The 19803-nt window shown below is 42.4% G+C and overlaps 1 protein-coding gene and 1 long non-coding RNA gene across 18 annotated transcripts in view; one reads left to right on the top strand and one right to left on the bottom strand.

Annotated features, from left to right (window-relative positions):
• Nucleotides 1–2731: 2731 nt before the first annotated feature.
• On the bottom strand, nucleotides 2732–4879 carry MYF6 (myogenic factor 6). The gene is made up of 3 exons (XM_002711364.6): nucleotides 3962–4879; nucleotides 3582–3672; nucleotides 2732–3330 (listed from the first exon to the last, which is right to left on the bottom strand). Exons 1-3 carry the CDS (start codon nucleotides 4478–4480, stop codon nucleotides 3212–3214), a joined length of 729 nt encoding a protein of 242 aa, XP_002711410.3. The 5' UTR covers nucleotides 4481–4879; the 3' UTR covers nucleotides 2732–3211.
• Nucleotides 4766–19803, top strand: part of LOC149123551 (uncharacterized) — a 203075-nt gene continuing 188037 nt past the window's right edge. For 7 of the 17 annotated variants that reach the window (XR_016216209.1, XR_016216208.1, XR_016216206.1 and 4 more), the window contains exon 1: nucleotides 4887–5099. This is a non-coding gene — a long non-coding RNA (uncharacterized LOC149123551). Of the gene's footprint in view, nucleotides 5100–5214; nucleotides 5296–17841; nucleotides 17909–18077; nucleotides 18248–19803 lie in introns of those variants that run through there. The other 10 variants (XR_016216200.1, XR_016216197.1, XR_016216210.1 and 7 more) reach the window with 9 other exon arrangements.

Below are 19803 nucleotides of genomic sequence, written 5' to 3'. Positions count from 1 at the left end.
TCAGTGGCCCAGGTGTGATGATTAAAGTTAGCTTAAGAAAACTGACCTTTGAAATCCCACAAACTATTTCTATGGTAACATAAGCAGAGAAAATCACTCATTATTTTGTGCTTGATAACTTTATACCTGCCTCGATAAAGAGGCTTGGCTTCAATCCCAAATTGCTTATCTTAACCAAGTTATTATGTCTTGATTTTCTGCTTCCATAGTCCTGTTTGTTTTGGCTTTGGCCTTGGCCAAGATTATCATCATTAATATCAAACAAAAACAGTTTAATTGCAAACACACCAAGGATTTCATTGGAAAGTCTAACATGTCAGCTACAGCAGTTGAGGTCACATGAAGTCTTTGGGAAATATTTGCTCTATTTAATGAAGAGACTTCTGTGGGCAAACGTACTCCAAACAATTTCTCAAGTTACCCAGCAAAGAGAGGTAGAGAGGATTGTGTTTGCAAAGACCAAATAAAATCTATCAACAAGTCCATGGATTGATAAAAGCATTCTGCGGTTGTGCTGTTTATAACACAAATCTTGTTATGAATGAATGTGCAGTCACGGAGCAAATGATTTAACCTGGTCAGATGCAATACTTTTTTGTTTCAGATGCATAATGAATTTGGTATTTAAAAATATAGATGTGTACACATGCATCTTAGGGAAAATCTCTTTTGGTTCTCAGAGACAGAAGAATCACAGATATATATAGTAAAGGTGGTTTATGGGTGTGCACAATACCCAGACCTAGCCACACATGTTTTGCTTGGATTTTGGCAAATGCTTTCTCACTTATTCTTAATTAAATTACTGCTCTAATTTGGAGTTCACAGCTAGCTACTCTTGAGAAAGAGATTTCTGAAAATAATTTTCGAAAAGAATCATATCATTCTATGGACCATCCAATGTTCTTTAGTAACTTCTCAAGGCTTCACTTTCAGCGTGTCTGGTGGCTGATTGCACAGGCTTGAAGCCACTGACAGTTGCATGGCTGCCTGCCGGCTCCATGCTAACCCGGTGGAGGGACCTCGGTTCCGAAGGAGCTTCTTTTTAGTACCTCTCTCGCTGGCTATTGGAGGAGTAGGAGTTCCTGTGTAAAACGCCAGGACTCACCTTGCTGATGTCACTGTTAGGAATACTGTCCCCAGTGAGAGCGCTAACTAAGGCCTTAGGAACTATGCCTTTGGGTGGAAGGAAAGTTTCTTGGGGTTGCATTTGGATTTTACTAATGACAAACAGCGCGTGAAGACTGCTAGTGTTTACTTTGTGCCCCAGTTTGATCAAGCACTTTACATACATTACCTAAGTGAGTCTGCAGGAACTAGGCACTATGACTGTGGTCCTCATTATTTTATAAATGAGGATACAGGGAGTACCGAGGAGCCCAGAACACCACACATTTACTCTAGGGAGTCAGCCGCAGGGGCTCAGCAGTTTGCATCCACTAAGCCTCCCACCTGTTTTGTAACTACAGGACAGACCGTTCCTAATTCAAACATCCTAGGTTTGTTGAGCACTTTTTTCGCATTTTATATTTTCAGGTTGAGGATGCTCAGCCAGTAAAATCTATGCCAAAATTTCAAAATCTGAAAACAGTGAAATCTAAAACGCGTTGTGTCTCCAGAATTTCGCACAAGAAACACTCACAGGAGTATCCCAAGGATGGCCCACAGGAAGAGACAGACACTGGGCAAGATACCGCTCCACACCTGCAGGGGGGTGCTGCCGTGGAGCACCGTAGAGGGCCCAGCCCTTGGGTTTGGGGTTAGCAAAGTTAGGCTGGGGGTGCTGAATTCGATAGGCTTTTCACATATATAAACTGAAGTTGAGCGCTGAGGGAGAGGGGGCAGAGGTGAGTTAAAGGCAGGGGGGAAGGGGTGGGGGGGAGCTTTACAAAATGTAAGAGGGACTGTAAGTGGGTTGCTCCTCTGGGCTGCACTTCCTATGCTGTTTCTTGGTGGTCTTTTCTTCCTGAGGTTACAGGATAAACAAACCTGGCACACGTTGTAAAATCCTCATGGCCAGGAACTCCTGGGGCTTGAGCCTCTCTGGGGCTTTGCTGTTCGGCCCAGCTAAGAGGTTTCATGTGTGTTGTTGTTGTCTTTTGCCCTCAGTATTTAACCCTTATCTCTCTTGAAGGAACCTGCCCTTCAAAGAAGCCACACCCCTCCCTCAAGAGACAGCTCGCCCCCTTCTTTTATCTTCCTGTTGGGAAAATAAATCCCAATCAAAGGAGGCCTTGAGGTTACTCCTCCCTGCTAAGGACCAGTCTAGTTCAAGAAAACGGGGGAGGAGGCTGGGGCTGGCCACATCAACACTTCAGGAAGGGAGCGGTCTGGGACATCAAAGACCAAGTAATTGGGGCAACATCAGCTGAGGATCTCTTAGGGAGGGGAAGTTTCTCCTGTGGTCAGTTTCTTGCAGCAGGATTTTTACCAGATTGAAAACCCAGTGAACTTTGTACAATTCACTCGGCTTTCCAGGCAGTGAAAACAGAAAGAAAAAAACCAAAAAGACTCCTGTGGCTTTTTCACTTCCAATAGACTGATCTAAAGGAACTTTGCAAAAAGTGTCAAGTTTAATTCAGACAAAAGAAAACAACCCATTGTTCTCCCTATTAGCCTTAAGAAAACACCCAAATAAATGGGCTTGGATAAAGTCTAAATGAAAATACATCCCTTTTATTTTTGCACACGTGACCTCAAACATAACTTTATCAAATTAGGACCAACTTGGTTCATGTAGAAACTCAGTTTTAATATGACAACACCAGGATCCTCACACATTTTATATACATCATTCCACAGTTAAAATATACTTAGATTTACATAAAAAATGAAAGTACTAAGACTATTTACAAAAATACAGTAAATACCACTAAGATGAAACACAACTTTCCCACTTTGCTTTAGACAGGAATGAACTTCTTTTCAATCTGGCACGAAAGGATCACCGTAATAAAAGTTAATATATTACAAAATCAAACACGAGAACAAAGGGCGCTAGACCTAAGCCGGTCGCGGTTCCAAAAAAATTAAAAGCCCACAGCGGAAAGGCTTTTGTATATGAGCGTGCACAACACTTTCTTTGTGAAGATGGCTCCTTCCCTGGGTTCCTAAACATGAATGCAATGCGCCCTAACCTAAAGGATTAGGGGAAGGCAGGTGGGAGGGATCTTCCTGCCGCGTGGAGAGGGTCCCAAGCGCCGGCCGGGCGTTACTTCTCCACCACCTCCTCCGCACAGGGGAGTTTGCGCTCCTCGGAGGAAATGCTGTCCACGATAGAAGAGAGGCATCGGAGGCTACTCGAGGCAGATGAGTCCACGCTTGTTCCTCCTGTAGGCAAGAACAAACACACGCAAACATAGCACCCAGGAGGGGGAGAACCAGGCGGCTTTGCTGCGCCCCGCGCGCGAGGCCGCCTCGGCGGGGCAGCGGGGCGGGGACCCTGAGCGCAAAGGGCGCCCTTGTCCCTGGGGCGCGTCCTAGCTCTCTCTGGGAGTCCTTTTCTGCCCGGGACGATGACCCCAGCCCCCTGCCCGCGGGATGGTCTCAGTCACAGCCCGGTGACCTTTGCTTTACTTTACCTTCTTTAGCCGTTATCACGAGCCCCCTGGAATGATCCGAAACACTTGGCCACTGGGAGCTGCAGGTGCGCAGGAAATCCGCGCCCTCAAGCTGGAGGGGAAAAATCAAGGCAGCGGCAGATTAGGAAAGAAACAAATTCCGGGGAGTGGAGGGGAGGGGGCTGTATGGGGGTGTCTCCCCTGCTTCCTCGGGCCGGGTGCGCATTTCCTGCCTATTGCAGGGACCCTGTCTTCTGGGTCACTGGGGGTTCACTAACGAGGGAGCGGGAGGGGAGGGCGTGTAAGGGGGAAGGGAAAAGAGCAGCTGGAGGTGAAGTCCCCGAGGGAGGAACTTAATCAGCCTTTGCATTTCCCTGGGAGGCATCAGCGTCGGGGCTTACAATTTCTTGCTTGGGTCTGTAGCTGAAGGGGTCCACCCCTAGCTCCTGCATCTTCTCCTGCTGGTCCAGTCTGTGCAGCAGGTCCTGCAGCCGCTCAATGTAGCTGATGGCGCTCCGTAGAATCTCCACCTTGGGCAGCCTCTGGTTGGGGTTGGCCACAGTCCTCCGCTTTAGGGCCTCGAAGGCCTCGTTGATTTTCTTGAGCCGCCTCCTCTCCCGCAGGGTGGCAGCTTTCCGCCGGTCGGTGGGGGCAGATTTTCTCTTGCAGGTCTTACAAGCCCAGATCAGACATTGGCCGGGGCAGTGGGGAGGCTGCAGGCCGGGGGGCGCCAGTACGTGTTCCTCCCCGCTGCTGTCGCTCCCGGCTTCCGGGGGTATTTGGTCCTGGCAGGGGGACAGGGTCCCATCACTCCCTGGATACAAAGGAGAGCCCTCTGCCACTTCTAGAGGCTGCAGAGTAACGTTTTCCCCATCCAAGTAGAAGAAATAGGAGCCAGTTTCAAAAAGGTCCATCATCATGTTCTCCTCCTTGGCTTCTGACTTGGTCTGAACTGGGTGATGGACTCAAAAACCCGGAGGAACCACCCAGATGGCATTTAATTAGTGCGGTGACATAAGTCGACCCGGCTTTATATATAGCAGCTCCTGAAACTCAATCCAACTCTTAGCTGTCATGGAGCAGCGGTCTCCCAATGTGATGACTGCTGGTGCTCTCTAGAACACGTAGTTTGAAAGAAAACTGAGAGGTGTCACCTTCCAGAATGATGTGGCCTCTATATGGAGGAGGCTGGAAGGAAGTGCACAGAGAGAATCACACAACTTAAAGTATTGGACTTTGTTTCCATTTGGGACGGTTTAGATGCTAACCTGCTTACAGGACAACTTCAAAACAACTGGGGATTAACGCGCCCGGTCCCCTCCCCCTGGGCTCATCTGAATTCTAAGTATAGACCCATGATGAAAGATTTCAAAGGCAATAGCCATTGCTCCAAAATAGCCTGGTTAATATTTGCGGAGTGGTTCAGCTCTTGTCTCTTTCCTGCCTGTCAAAAAGATGCTATCTATGCCTGTGGTTAAAACCATTACAGTCCTTCAAACGTTATGCATGACTTTCAGGCTTCAGCCTCAGTAGCAGCAGGTAAATCTTTCTCTTTTCCTAAGGCTGTGAGATGATTTGGGAGCCGGAGGGGGTGGCTGAAGGGTGCTCATGTTCCATGTTATTGCGTGAAATGACTTTCTGGATCTTTCCATAGAGACCATCCATAGCTGTCTTTGATTCTGGAGAGGAACAATCAAGATCAAGATCTGATATGTACATGGGGTGTGCATATGAAGTAAGGGGTGGGATGGAGGGTGGAGACATGGAATAGCTCTTCCTTTAATGTATCTTAGTGGAAACAAGCTCCTTGCTATTTCGGGATTCACTTGTGGCCCACTTCACGTGCCTCTGTTAGAGCCCCTGTCCTACCTGCTGTGTGCTCACTGCTTTTTCATTAGCATTCTCACTTCCACTGGCTCCAAATAAGTTAATTGGGCCCAGATGAGCAAGGCAGTAACGTAGTCACAAGCAAGGAAATAGAATTTTTGATGTCAGCTTGTCCATGGTTCAATACACACGTGTGGTTCTTTGGAAGGCTATGCAGTACAGAGGTGAAGTTTAGGGGCCCTGGATTCCGAAGATCATTCAAGTCCTAGCCAATGGAATTAGTGGAATATTGATATCTATATGTTCACGAATAAGAATTATGTTCCAGTTTCTTCAAGGTAGTAGTGGTTGCTTTATAGAGTTTTGGTGACAATTTACTTGGATACCAGGCACGTGGAACATATAGCTGCCTGATTAGCATTAGTTACCTCTTAGAAAGCTTTATGTCAAAGTTAGGATCAATTCTTAGGAAGGTGGTAAAACATAGCTGTTGGAAACGTTTTGCCCCCTTCTCTTTGGTTTTGTTCCCCTCTCCCCTTCCCTTTCTTTCCTTTCCTCCTCTTTTTCATCCTAGAGTTCTGGAAGGACTCCTTCTACCCAAAAATAGTCAGTAGGATGATAGTCAACCTTGGTTTTGGCCTTTATAATCAGTGCTGGAAAACAGTTATGGAAACATCTAGTCATCTTATTAGCACCTCAGGCAGTGATGATTATGTTATGTTCCCTATGATTTCATTTTTTTAGGAATGATTAAAGATAATGCAAGTAATCAATTGTTAGATAATTTAGGAGCTAGCTAAATGTTTGACTCAAACTGATTATTCCAGAGGATTATTGTTCACGGTATCTGTTGAGACAGACTGAGGATTTTACATTCTGACACTTCGGGCTGTTTTGTTTTTGGTGTGCAGTTGCATACTTCTTAGCAAGTCTGAGAACTTTCTTGGGTTTCACAGATAGTAAGAAGCACAGGGAAGTGTAATAATAAGTCTATATTTCTTTTGTGATACGTTCTTCCATTTCCATCGGTCCCCTGACTGCTAGAGTTAACAATGAAGAATACAGGTTGAAGTCATCAACAACTCAGGGTATAAGCTAACGTCCCTTATGGAATGTTAGCTTGTACTTTTAACCACAATCTATGCTGTTGCTTATAAATGTGAAGACAAGTGGAAAAGATATTTTTTAACCAGTGGATTTTAAAAAAAAGATTTTATTTATTTATTTGAGAGGCAGAGTTACAGACAGTGAGAGGGAGACACACAGAGACAGGTCTTCCTTCTGCTGGTTCACTCCTCAAATGGCCGCAACAGCTGGAGCTACCCCGATCCAAAGCCAGGAGCCAGGTGCTTCTTTCTGGTCTCCCAAGTGGGTGCAAGGGCCCAAGTGCTTGAGCGAATTTCTGCTGCTTTCCCAGGCCAAAGCAGAGAGCTGGACTGGAAGAGGAGCAGCAGGGACTAGAACTGGTGCCCACATGGGATGCCGGCACCACAGGTGGAGGATAAACCTACTGCACCACAACGCCGGCCCCACCAGTGGACATTGTATAAGATTGACTCTCCTGCTCCAGGACTCTCAAATCATTAAGAAAGCAATGACTAACATCCATTTATTCAAAATTTACTATGTACCTACTAATGCCAGGTGATTTCCAGGATGCCAAGAATAAACTAATAAAAAAAATTCCCTCTTTGAATTTGGATCTAGAGTGTTGAGTGAAATTGAAAAGGAGACAAAAAAAAAAAAAAAGAGAGAGAGAGAGAGAAATAAGCCTGGTATTGAGATGTGGGAGGCCTAGAAACCAAATGGTTTTGAGCTGTGAGGACTTACTGTTTCCTATTATTTCAGATCCTCAGATTTTTCACTTATAAAATTGGAGAGAAAAAAGAAATCCATACTGGCAAGAGTTTTTATGAAGATGATATTTTCAATTATTTATTTGGTGGGGGGAGGAAGAGAGCGAGAGAGTAAGTGAGCATGAGAACTCCCCACCAATCCATTGGTTCACTCCTTAAATGTCTGCCATTGTTGGAGTTGGACAAGACCAAAGCAGGAAGCTGGAAAGTCAATCCAAATGGGTGACCAGGACCACTTCCTTCTGGGGTTTGCATTAGTGGGAAGCTTCAGTAGGGAGTCAGAGCCAGGTATCAAAGCTAGGCACTCTAGGTTTTTTGTTTTTGTTTTTTTTAAAATGTCTTTTGTTAATAATAAAAGTATTTTTGGCTATTTGTAACCATTATGGATTTTTTATGAATCTTCAAAATATATTTGGTATAGACCTTTATGTAATATGCGCAAGATACCTTCCTTTTTCACATTTAAAAATTTTAAAAGTTGTTATAAAGAGAACAGATTTCATATATCTCCTAGGTACAATTCTAAGGAGATAATCATATTTCTTTTCTTCTCTCTTTCCACCTTCCCTTAACACCTCTCCTTTCTTCATTTATTTCTTTAATTTTTACAAAAACATAATTTCAATCCACTCTATAATCACAGGCTTAATTCACCACTAACCATAATACCCAACAAGTAAAAAGTATAAAGACCACAGTTCCACAGCAGTATAAACAAGGGTGAAAAACAGCAATCAAATCATATGATGTCCATTTCATTCCTATATGTTTTTTTTGTGTGTTCTCTATTAAGTACCACATTAAGTATCTTTTTGGGACTGGCTTATGTCACTAAACGTAATGGTTTCCAGTTGCATCCATTTTGTTGTAAAAGACACGATTTCATTCTTTTTTATGGCTGAGTAGTATTCTATCGTGTGTATATACCACATTTTCTTTATCCATTCATCAGTTTATAGATACCTGGGTTGATTCCATATCTTATCTCTTGTGAATTGAGCTACAATAAACATGGGGCTGTAAATAACTTTGATATGCTGATTTTAATTCATTTGGGTACATTCCTAGGAGTGGGATGGCTGGGTCATATGGTAGTCCTGAATTCATATTTCTGATGTATCTCCATATTTTCTTCCAAAATTGTACTAGCTTATATTCCCACCAGTGGATTAGATTATCTTTTTTCCCACATCCTCACCAGCATTGGTTGTTTTTTGATTTTTGGATGATAGGCATTCTAACTGCAGTGAGGTAAAACATCATGGTGGTTTTTATTTGCATTTCCCTGATGGCTAGTGATCCTGAGCATTTTTTCATGTGTCTGTTGGCCATTTGTATTTCATCCTTTGAAAAATGGCTGTTTATGTCCTTTGCCCATTTCTTAACTGTGTTGTTTATTTTGTTATTGAGTTTCTTATGCTCTTAATAGATCCTGGATATTAATCCTTTATCAAAGTTGCATAATTTGCATTTTTTCCCATTCTGTCAGTTGCCTCTTAACTGTTGAGTGTTTCCTTTGCAATGCAGAAGCTTCATAACTTGATATAATTCATTTGTCTATTTTTGCTTTGATTGTCTGTGCTTCTGGGGTCTTTTCCAAGAACTCTTTGCCTATGCCAATGTCTTGCAGTTTCCCCAATGTTCTACTCTAGTACTTTGATGGTATCCTAACTGTTATCTGAACCTCTCAGCCAAATATCTCCCGCAGAAAATGAAAATTTTTAACATATGAAGTCGTTTAAAAATGTAGCATACTCTATAAACGTACTTTTATTAATGGAGTTATTTGGTATAGAGAAAAATGAGGTAAGAAAAATATCATTATTAGGCTGGCGCCACGGCTCACAAGGCTAATCCTCCGACTGCGGTGCTGGCACCCCAGGTTCTAGTCCCAGTCGGGGCGCCGGATTCTGTCCCGGTTGCCCCTCTTCCAGGCCAGCTCTCTGCCCTGGCCCTGGAGTGCAGTGGAGGATGGCCCAAGTGCTTGGGCCCTGCACCCTCATGGGAGACCAGGAGAAGCACCTGGCTCCTGGCTTTGGATCAGCACGATGCGCCGGCTGCAGCACGCCGGCCGTGGCAGCCATTGGAGGGTGAACCAATGGCAAAAGAAGACCTTTCTCTCTGTCTCTCTCTCTCTCTCACTGTCCACTCTGCCTGTCAAAAAAAATATCATTTTAAAATTTGAAACTTGGGTGACAGAAGTAACATTTAGGCACTACTGTTTATTTTTTTTTTAAAGATTTATGTATTTTATTTCAATGTTAGAGTTACAGAGAGAGGGAGAGAAATATCTTCCATCTGCTGGTCAAGTCCCCAAATGGCCACAATGGCCAGGGTTGGGCCAGGTCAAAGCCAGATGCCAGGAACTTTATCTGGGTGTCCTGCATGGGTGGCAGGGGCTCAAGCTCTTGGGCCATCCTCTGCTGCTTTCCCAGGTACATTAGCAGTGATTTGGATTAGAAGTGGCATAGCCAGGACTTGAACCAGCATATGTATGGGATGCTGGTGTCACAGATGGCAGTTTATTTATTAAAGATTTATTTATTTATTTGAAAGTCAGAAGGAGAGGGAGAGGGAGGGTGAGGGGGGGGAGAGAGAGAGAGAGAGAGAGAGAGGTCTTCCATCTGCTGGTTCACTCACAGTTGGATGCAACAGCTGGAGCTGTGCTGACCAAAGCCTGGAGCCAGGAGCTTCTTCCCAGTCTCCCCTGAAGGTGCAGGAGCCTAAGCACTTGGGCCATCTTCTACTGCTTTCCCAGACCACAGCAGAAAGCTGGATTGGAAGTGGAGGGGCCAGGACTCAAACCGGCGCCCATATGGGATGCCAGCACTGTAGATGGTGGCTTTACCAGCTATTCAACAGTGCCAGCCCCACGGGTGGCAGTTTAACTGCTGCTCCACAGCCCTGGCACTACCTTTCTTAGACTCACCATTGATTTTAAGAGGTTTCAGAGAGATGTTAGCGTGTCTACACATTGCAAATCTACTGAAGATTATGAAACTTAGTTCTTTCCCCTTTCTGTTTCCTTCATTCAAGTGTCATTGGAGAAACAACCAGTTTAGAGATGGAGTCAGAGAAAATGCTAAGAGAAAGTTGTAACAGGTTTGGGTGCTAATTAAGGGCCCTTGCCAAGCAGGCTTTTCTTTGTGTAAAGTCTACTTTCACCCACTCAGTTGTTCCCTCTTATAGTCCTTTCCCAACATGCTCTAAAACTCAAGAAGAATTTGTGTTAGTATTCATCTTGGTTTACACAGATTTTTCTTCCTGTTGTTATTTTGGGGGTTGAGGGTAGGAGTTGGGAAGAGAGAACAAGGACATGCCAGCTTGGGAAACAACCATCCTTTACTAGATTAGGTCAGCGGGAAACTACGCACTGATTCCAGACAGCGAACTAGTGAACTCCTGGAACCCAAGTTGTTGACAAAATGTGAGATGCCTGTAATTGCCATTACATTACTTCTCAGTAGAAGTTGGGAGACACAGAGCTTGACAAGTGGTCTAAACAAGTTTATGTACACTTGACTCCTTCAAGCTTTAAGTAGTTCAAATAATTTTTTAAAAAAATTTGGAATAGGTAATAGTAAAAGGACAAGGCTGTAATTATTCCATTATATTATCATTAGTCACTCCAAGAATACAGAGTTCATTCATAGTAATACCTGAGATTGTGTTAGTGATACTTTTGAAAGCCTTCAAGTAGTTAACTGCCCTATTATTCTTACTTCATGCTTCACTATTTGTAAGTGAATATTCTTTGAAAAATTTGTGCTCACTTTTTCTTCTCTGTGGAAATGAATAGGAAGGAAAGGATTGTGGCTCACTCCGTCAGCAGTGGGAGTGGGCATGGTGGCACAGCAGGTTAGCCTGTTGCTCTGAACTCCCACATCCCACATCCTAGTGCCACCTTGAGTTCTAGTCACTCTGCTTCTGATCAGGTTTCCTGATAGTGCATCCTGGGAGGTAGCCAGTGTTGGCCCCTGCTACCCACATGGTAGACCTGGGTGGGAACCTGGGCTCCTGGCTTCAGCCTGGCCCAGTCCTAGCTGTTGTGGGCATTTGGGGAGTGAACCAAAGGATGAACGACCTCCCCTCCCCTCCCCTCCCCTCCCCTCCCCTCCCCTCCTCTCCCCTCCTCTCCCCTCCTCTCCTTCTCCCCCTCTTCCTTATTTTCTTCCTCTGTCTCTCTCTATGTCTCTCTCTCTCTGCCTTTTAAATACATAAAAATAAGCAAACATTTAAGAAAGAAAACAGTGGATTTTAGCTTTGAGCCTTTGGGAAGGTGGTATATGTGCTGGAAAGAGAACAGAGCTCTAGAACAAGATAGAATCTAAATTGTAACCACTCTTAATTATGTGCTAAAACTTCAGTTTTGAAGCTTTCAAATGGTATACCTGATACATCACAGATTTGCTGTTAGCACTAAATTAAATAATATGTATACTGTAAAAGTAGTATATATTGAGTCTATGATGAGAAATATGCACTCAACACATATTAATTTTCTTCTTTCTCCTACCCAATTTATAAGGCCTCTGATTTAAATAGCCATAGAATTATTGGGGAAAAGCTAGATTTAGTCAGAAGTATGTTTAAGATAAATTGGAGGAATTATTAGTATTCGTGGTGAGATAGAAGTGACAATGTTAAAATTAGTAACTCATAATAGTGATTTATGTGTTTTTGCCCTCATCAGATTTCCAGTTCACTGGCAGACAAAGACACTCACTAAAGTCATACAAGTGAGTGAGTGAGTTGGGGCCTTTGAAGGAAAGGAGTGTGGTCCTAGAAGAGTATGTGTGGTGAAGAGGCTTTCCCAAGCTAGAAGCTTGAGAAAAATGGTTTGAGGACAAAGGCCCTGAGAGGTTTCGTGCACTTTTAGGGAGCGAAGCTGAAGGGTTTTGGAAACCCTGTATATTGAGATAGGAGGAAGTTCAAGGAAGAACGGCTCTAGAGATACAGAGGAGGATTTGTCAGAAACGGTGGACTGAAAGTTTGAGGGCGATCTCCAGGGGATTTGGCTGAATCCAGCAAAACCTGGGCAGCAAAACCAGCTGAGGAAGTAGAACCAAGGGTGGAGTGAAGAAATCACAGGTGGTGGACTCAAGGAGAGAAGGAAGGGAGGGGACAGAAAGGGAGTAGTACAGGATGAGAGGTCAACCAGCAGGCAGCGCGTGGCCATGCAGAGCAGACGGTAAAGGAAGGGCCTCGGGCTGGAAGGCCGACTTCAAAAGAGGCAGCTTAGTGCCTTAGATCTGCGGCGGCGAGATGCGTAACTTGAATCTGTGCACCTGCAATTGACCTAATCTGCTGACAGTTTGTGCCCGGAGATTCCTGAACGCTGCGGTAAAAATAGTTCTGCACTTGGACTGCCAGAACACTGGAGTCGCTGCAGAGGGCGTGGAGGAGGGGTGCAAGTCAGGCGGAGGAAGAGGGAAGCTGGGAAGGGCAGGTCCTCTGGCAGCTCCAGGTGGGGGTGGGGAGCAGTTCTGCCTGGTCATGGGGCTGGACGTGGATGAGGAAGGACGGCAGTGACCAGGCTTCCTGGGAGCAGCCCTGTAACTCCAAAGCGATGCGCCTGGGACAGGCCAAAGGCGAGCCAGAGAGCTGCCCTTGAGTTCACTCATTGCTCCCTCATCACCCTTCTCCCTCCCATCTGAAAGCGGGAATCAGCCCCCTGAAAGGCTGTGTTCATGACAGGCACTGCATGCAAACAGCACCCTCTTTTCCTATTTTTCTAGGCCTGATTTCCAGGGAAGGAGACAATGAATACTCTTCTTCCTGGGAAACATTCTTTGGTGCAAAAAATGAAGTACTTGTCATAATTCTGCATCTCTCTTCCTCCCCACCTCCCATTCACATTTCTGAATTTGAAGTAAAATTTCTGGACCATTAGAGTTGTTTCTTTTTTTTTTTTTTCTTAAAGATTTGTTTATTTGGAAGGCAGAGTGTCAGAGAGAGAGAGAGAGAGCGAGCGAGCGAGCATGAGCGAGTGCGCTTCCATCCACTAGTTTGCTCCCCAAATGGCCATAATAATCAGGGTTGGGCCAGGCTGAACCGGGAGCCAGGAACCCATCTAGGTCTCTAACATGTATGGCAGCATGGACAAAGGAGTTTGGGCCATCTTATTCTGCCTTCCCAGGTGCATTAGCAGGAAAATGGATTGGAAGCAGAGCGGTTGAGGTTTCAACCAGGACACCTATATGGGATGCTGGCATTGCAGACAGTGGCTTAACACACTGCACCTTAACACCAGCCCTAGACCATGAGAAATGTCCCTGGTTAAGTATTCCTGGTGAGTAAGCAAGTGGTTCATGTTTTCAAAGGACTTAGCAAGAATCAGAAGGCCTGATTTGGGTGCTAATACTGGGAAAATTCCTGGCCGATCAGGGTGACTTGGTCACCATATTTTGCAGAAGAGTGTCTTAGAGGCTCAAATATGTCTGTTTGTAACTAAGAACAATGTACAAGGTGCAGCATAAACAAAGGGATTTTTTTACTGTTAAAAATTGCTGGGGTTACAAATATGGGGTGCAGCTTAGTCCTGCAAAGCCACACTGTCAAGGACAAGCAGGGCACTAGTGCCCTTTTCCCACACAAAGACACTGGGGACAGGCTTCGGTGAACATGTCTGCATTTATTCACAGGCACATACACTTTAGAGAGGAGGTGGAAGGGGGCGTAACTAACTCTGGGGAATGCTAACTATAGGACAGAACTGACACTGGCGCCAATATGCCTCTCCAATCAGCTTGAAGGTCATGTAGCTTTCCAGGTGGGCTTAAGGGGCCTGGGCCACACCCAGGAGTAGTTTACTTGATTGGCAGAAGGTGGAGGTGGGGAGAAACGTGCCTGGGCTCAGCTAACTGCTGGGATCGCCCGCAGTGGGGTTTGATGTTAACAGGATTGAAGTTCTTAGGTCTAGCTATGCAACTGCTAATCATTTGGCCTTGGGCAACTTTTACATCTTCTCTAGATTTCAGTTAAGTACTCTGCAGAATAAAACTAACATTCCTTTTAAGTTTATTATAAAGATTAAAAACAATGTCAATGAAGCACTGTATATGGTGTCTAGCACATTATAAACACTCCATGAAATTAGTATTTAACCCAAGACTGAAGGAAAGAAAATCATCTATTTGTCATTCCAGTAAGTCAAATCCTTTGCTTTTATAGTTTTCTCTGTGAACAGAATTTTATTAATGTAATGCTATATAATGTGAATTTTATTTGACTCTAACTAGAGTATAATATATATATATATAGTCCCTCCAGTTTAAAATATTACATAAATTTTTTCCATAATGCTGCATAGAATAGGTAAAATGTGTAAGATAAATTGAATGATTTTTATGTTATTTAAATCTTGTGAAAATGAAATGAGTTTTGATGTTTTGATGACCTAAATTTGAGTGTTTCTGACTTGCTTAGCTAAACAGATGTCTCCCAGTATGGAATGGTTAGCCCAGGATTTGGTTACTGCCCTCCAACAGGCTGGTTATGACATATTGCCCAGAATGGTTGGTGCTGTAATGCCTGTGTCAGGGTCTCCCATGACAGATAGTCACCACTGTGCAAACACATTTATTCCTTCAAGTTTCTCAACCAGTTTAGCAAAAAAATTTACTCAATCAGATACCTACACACATTTCCTCTTTTTCAAAAGCTCTAACACTTTGGTCTTGGATAACACATGTAACTTTTGAGGTTAATCAGTGACAGAAGTGTACCAAAAGTTATTTTAAGTTTCAATTACATATAATCTGGAGCTTTTAAAATATAGGCCTGACATGTTCAACATGCCATTGGTCACATAACAATTAATGTTATGAAGATTACCTTCCCTGCTTTCATGATTGGGATTAGATGTTGTGATTTTAGGAAAGATTTGATGTGTAACTGCACAATATACTATTATAAATAACAAGTGAAGTTAGAAGTTTAATATTAAAAGTAACATAAGTAATAAGTATAACTAATAAGTATATTATTATTACCTTTTAATTAAAAATTTGAGCTGATATAAATTTTTAATGTAAGCATCTATTATGAGATTTAATTACTTGATTAATTAAAGTAATTAAGTAAATTAAGTAAATAAATTACTTGAATTATAGTATTATTATGTTCAAGACTTGATGCTTTTAGATAATGGAATAAAAAGTAGTAACACATAGTTTTCATTTTTTAAAGTTGTGGTTACTATTTAATTCTGAAAAAAACCCTAAGATCCTGTGTAGAAACGCTTTAAATGAATAATCTCATGATCTTTTTGCAGTATTTTGCCAAGTATGTCATTTAATTGGCTCTATTTTAAAGTAGTATATGGGAAAGCAAAGAGAAATTCATTTGTTTGCTCAAAGATCCAATGTATGAACTAAAGCCTGGATTCTGTAGTAGTAATGAATAAAATCGTAAAGAAGTTCTCATTCTGAACCTCCTTGTAATTACCAGAAAGCAGTCTCCTGGGGCAGCCTAGCAGAGGGGAACTTTGGGTGTTTACTTGGGAACCTGGTAGGTAATTTCCTTTTTTTTTCCCTGGTTGCATGGCCAAAAGAACAGTGTTGATAGCTGGTGGGTGAGAGTTAGCTGTGCTCTTTCCCACTGGGCAAATATGAATACAGTGGTATTTTCTATGTATATTACCATAGGCAGCCTTTCTAAGAGGTTCCAAATACTCAAATTAAGATGCTCGAAAAGCATGGCCTATTTCATCATTAAAAAGCATATAGTGAAATCAAAAGGAACAAGGTAGAATAGGTTAGCACACCTTGGCTAGGACAGAAGTGAGGTGGAGAGACCACATTGTTTGAGTCCTGAGTCATACAGTGCTCACATGTCCCCTTAAGTCTCCCCAGTCCCCGTGGTTATAGGCACTCGGGTTCAGGGTGAGCAAGAGCTAGGGATCCGAGCAGATGGAAGGTGTCTGGAAGCAATGCACCAATGCTTTGAACACTCAGCCAAAAACTGCTGCTCAGCTGTAGGGGAGTCTTCTCTAAGTGGGCAGCATGTATTTTGAGATTATTATGCTCCTTGAAAATTAGTGAGATGTCTGAATGGAAATGGAGTCAATAGAGATAGAGAAATAAACAAAAACAAATACTGATCTTAGATATTTCTATGAAGCAGCATATAGAAGAAGGCATTCTAGGATCTTTTGGAAAAACATTTTTTTTTTAAATGGCAACTTTTTAAAAAAATTTGAGAGGTAGAATTACAGACAAAGAGAGGAGAGACAGAGAGAAAGGTCTCCCATCTGCTGGTTCACTCTCCAAATGGCTACAGAGCTGGGCCTGTCTGGAGCCAGGTGCCCTGAGCTTCTTCCAGGTCTCCTATGTGGCTGCAGGGGCCCAAGTACTAGAGTCATCTTCTTGTGCTTTCCCAGGCCTTAGCAGAGAGCTGGATTGTAAGAGGAGCAGCCGGGACATGAACCGGGCACCCATGTGGAATACTGGTGCTGCAGGTGGAGGATCAGCCTGCTGGGTCACAGTACTGGCCTCAGAAAAGCAATTTTTATTTTTATAACGACTCTCATAATTTATACAGAGAAAGAAATTAAAGTTCAATGTAGTTGTTTTGATATATTTGGGTTATTAATATAAATTGCATTAAAGTTTAACAAAACATAAGCCCTACATAAAGAAAGCCTTTATAAATCCTTTTCATATAGTATCTTCTTAGGACAGAGACAGAATATACTTTAAATTTTCAACCAGTGTTAACATTTTCTGTTAGATTTAATAATCAGAAAAAGCTTTTTAAACAAACTTGCATTACTATTCATTTATTAGTTTATAGAATAGAGAGAATTTAGTTTCAAGTAGGATTGTTCCTGAAAAAGGGTAAAATGTAAGACATTTTAGTTTCAACTATGAACTCAGAAATCAGTTAGTTTGGGTTTGACAGGATATTTTCTACCTCAAAATGGTGGACACAGTTTGGTCCACATAGGCCAAGCATAGGATTTCTTTCTAAATTTGCTTCCAAAAAGCCCAGATGATCCTGTGTTGTTGGCGATGAGCAGGTAAGGGGGTTGCAGAGCACAGCCTTCAGCCCTCTTTCCTGCCTGTGACGCGGGCTGTGACAAGCATGACGGCTATGATGGATACTCGGCACCGTACACTGAGCTTCTCCTGCAAACAAGGGCTCTATTAACGCGGTTTCCTCAACTCCGCTTCTCACTTCCAAATCCTCTCGGGGTTGACACCAACTGTCCATTTTGACATTTGTTCATTAATTTCTTTTCGGTGAAGCAGTTCTTTTGGCTCAGCTGTTGTAGCCATGTAAGGTTTCCAGACTCCTCTGACACGGCGCTTGGTTGAACATTGTGTGTTTGGAGGACCTTCTAACAGCAGCAAGTGAGCTGCACAGTCATTAGTGCAGTTTACCGCTTGTTCCATTACTCAGTCTCACAAAGGGAAACTTGAGCTTGACCTCTTCAGAGAGTGAAAAAGCAAAACCAATTAATTCTCTCTATCAGGGCCCGGCCAGCAGAAAGTCTGTCTCCCTACTTCCTTTCCTAACATATGCCCTTCCCACACCTGAGCTGAGTGATTCAATAGATCCTTCATTATAAACTGGAATCACAAAATGCCTGCATTTGCCAGTTGAGAAGCTGTGTGAGTGACTTCAATTCACAGCCACAACTGGAAGCACGAACAGATCCAGGTAACACAGACTGATTATTGAATCTGTCTGTGAAATATGGGCCGCGTGCTCATTGTATTTGTGAGTAGGACACAGCCTTATTTTAAGGACTGAAGTGCATAAAAATGAATAATCTAAGGAATGGCTCCAGATGTGTGTGATATTTCTCTTGTCATAAGATGAAGCTGGACTGAGTAGTGGTGTGGCTTTTCCATGGCACAGCAAGCTCTTTGCTGGTGTATCAGTTTTTGTTTTGGGCTAGTGAGGAACATCATGTCACAAAGAAAGAATGCAAGCATCAAGACTTGTTTTGCACTTAACCAATCTGTTGTGCTGCTTCTGGAAACATTTTGATTTGAGGTTTGCCAAAAGGCAGCGATGTTTTGTGGCTGCTTTGCTTAAAAATGATATATGTGCATTAAGTGATGTTTGATTGCTCTGATATTTTACCATTTCGTTCAGATCAATTAATGTGGTTTAGTCTTTCAGATTTGTGCTGTGTTATAATGTAATATCACTAAGAATGTGGGCTGCTTTTTTATTTTAAAGAACTTAGTTCTTTATAGATATTACTTCTCTGAGCATATATATGTGTGTGTGTGTGACTGTGTATGTGTGTTTCTAAAATTGCTAGACTTCTTATATTTCCAAACTTTATTTTTATTCCTTTGAGTATTTGGTCTTTTAAATAGTTTTCTAAAACTCAAATAGCAGATTTTTTTCTTTAATCTTATCCATGTCAACTCACCAAAAAGCTTATTTATTTTAACTTTCAAGAAAATCCCAGACTTCTCAATGAAATCAATTATCTTTTGAAGATAAAAGTGATGATTAAAATGAGCTTTGGGATATATGATAATACTATAATAGTATTTTTGCAGCGGTGAGTTGTTGAAAGAGTTTTATAAATACATTATCTTAGCAATAACTTGAGCTACACAAAAAATTGAAGTGCAGTCTTCTGAGATTTTATGAGTTGTGTGAAATTTTCTGAAGGTGCAGCATTTTATATCTACCTTTAAAAGTTGGCAGCAAGAATTTTCTGGTGCTTTTTAAAAGTCTATTAGAGTAAAGGCAAATAATGAAGAGAGAGAGAGAGAAAAAGAGGTGAGAAAGAGGGAAAGGCTAGAAGAGGAAAATTGTGTTTGTGAAGTCCATTTGACTATTAGACTTCTACCAAAATCAACACTCAAAAATCACAAGGTTTTTAAAATTAGTGTATGGTGTGATATTATGTGAAATATGGGTGTTACTGGATCAATACAAAAGGCCTTAGAGTAGAGTACATCTTCCTTTTGATGGTTTGCCTCCTTGGGAATAAAAGTTAGTGGAAAAGTTACTCTGTGAGTCACAGAACACTTAGAAACCCTTGGTGTTGTTTCCTGTGAGTGTTCCTGCTTTAGTTCATGACTGTAAGGAAATACTCACTATTTGTGGAGTACGGATCACCACGCCGTACCCATTTTTCCAACTGTCTTTTTTCACATAGCTCATATCAATTACAGCATCTGGTTCTATGATCATCCATACCCTAGCTCTTATCACATTACTTTATAATACTTTTGGTTAGTTTCCCCCACTGCTTAGGGAAGAATTGTGTAACCATTATTTTAAGTTACAGAAGACTGTCCAGTCTAAAATAGGTATTATGTGCTATTCGCACATAAATGAATGAAAATGATAATTGTCAACCATCATTTATCATCTTTGACATAAAGTGGTACTACTTATTAAATATTTATTTCTATTTGAAATTCATTTACATTTTATTGGTGCTTTGTCCATCTCCCCACCTCTCCCCTACCCCTAAATGCATATCTAAACCAGTGAGGGACATCATGCTCATTTACAGTCTTTGAAAGTTTTGTAAAAGGCCCTGGGACCTTTATTGAACCAGAGACTGTCTACTCAACATT

Source organism: Oryctolagus cuniculus, chromosome 11 (assembly GCF_051225735.1).
Source record: "Oryctolagus cuniculus isolate XC-2025 breed Fujian yellow rabbit chromosome 11, ASM5122573v1, whole genome shotgun sequence".
Lineage (NCBI taxonomy): Eukaryota > Metazoa > Chordata > Mammalia > Lagomorpha > Leporidae > Oryctolagus > Oryctolagus cuniculus.
This window is presented reverse-complemented; position numbering and strand designations above follow the sequence as displayed.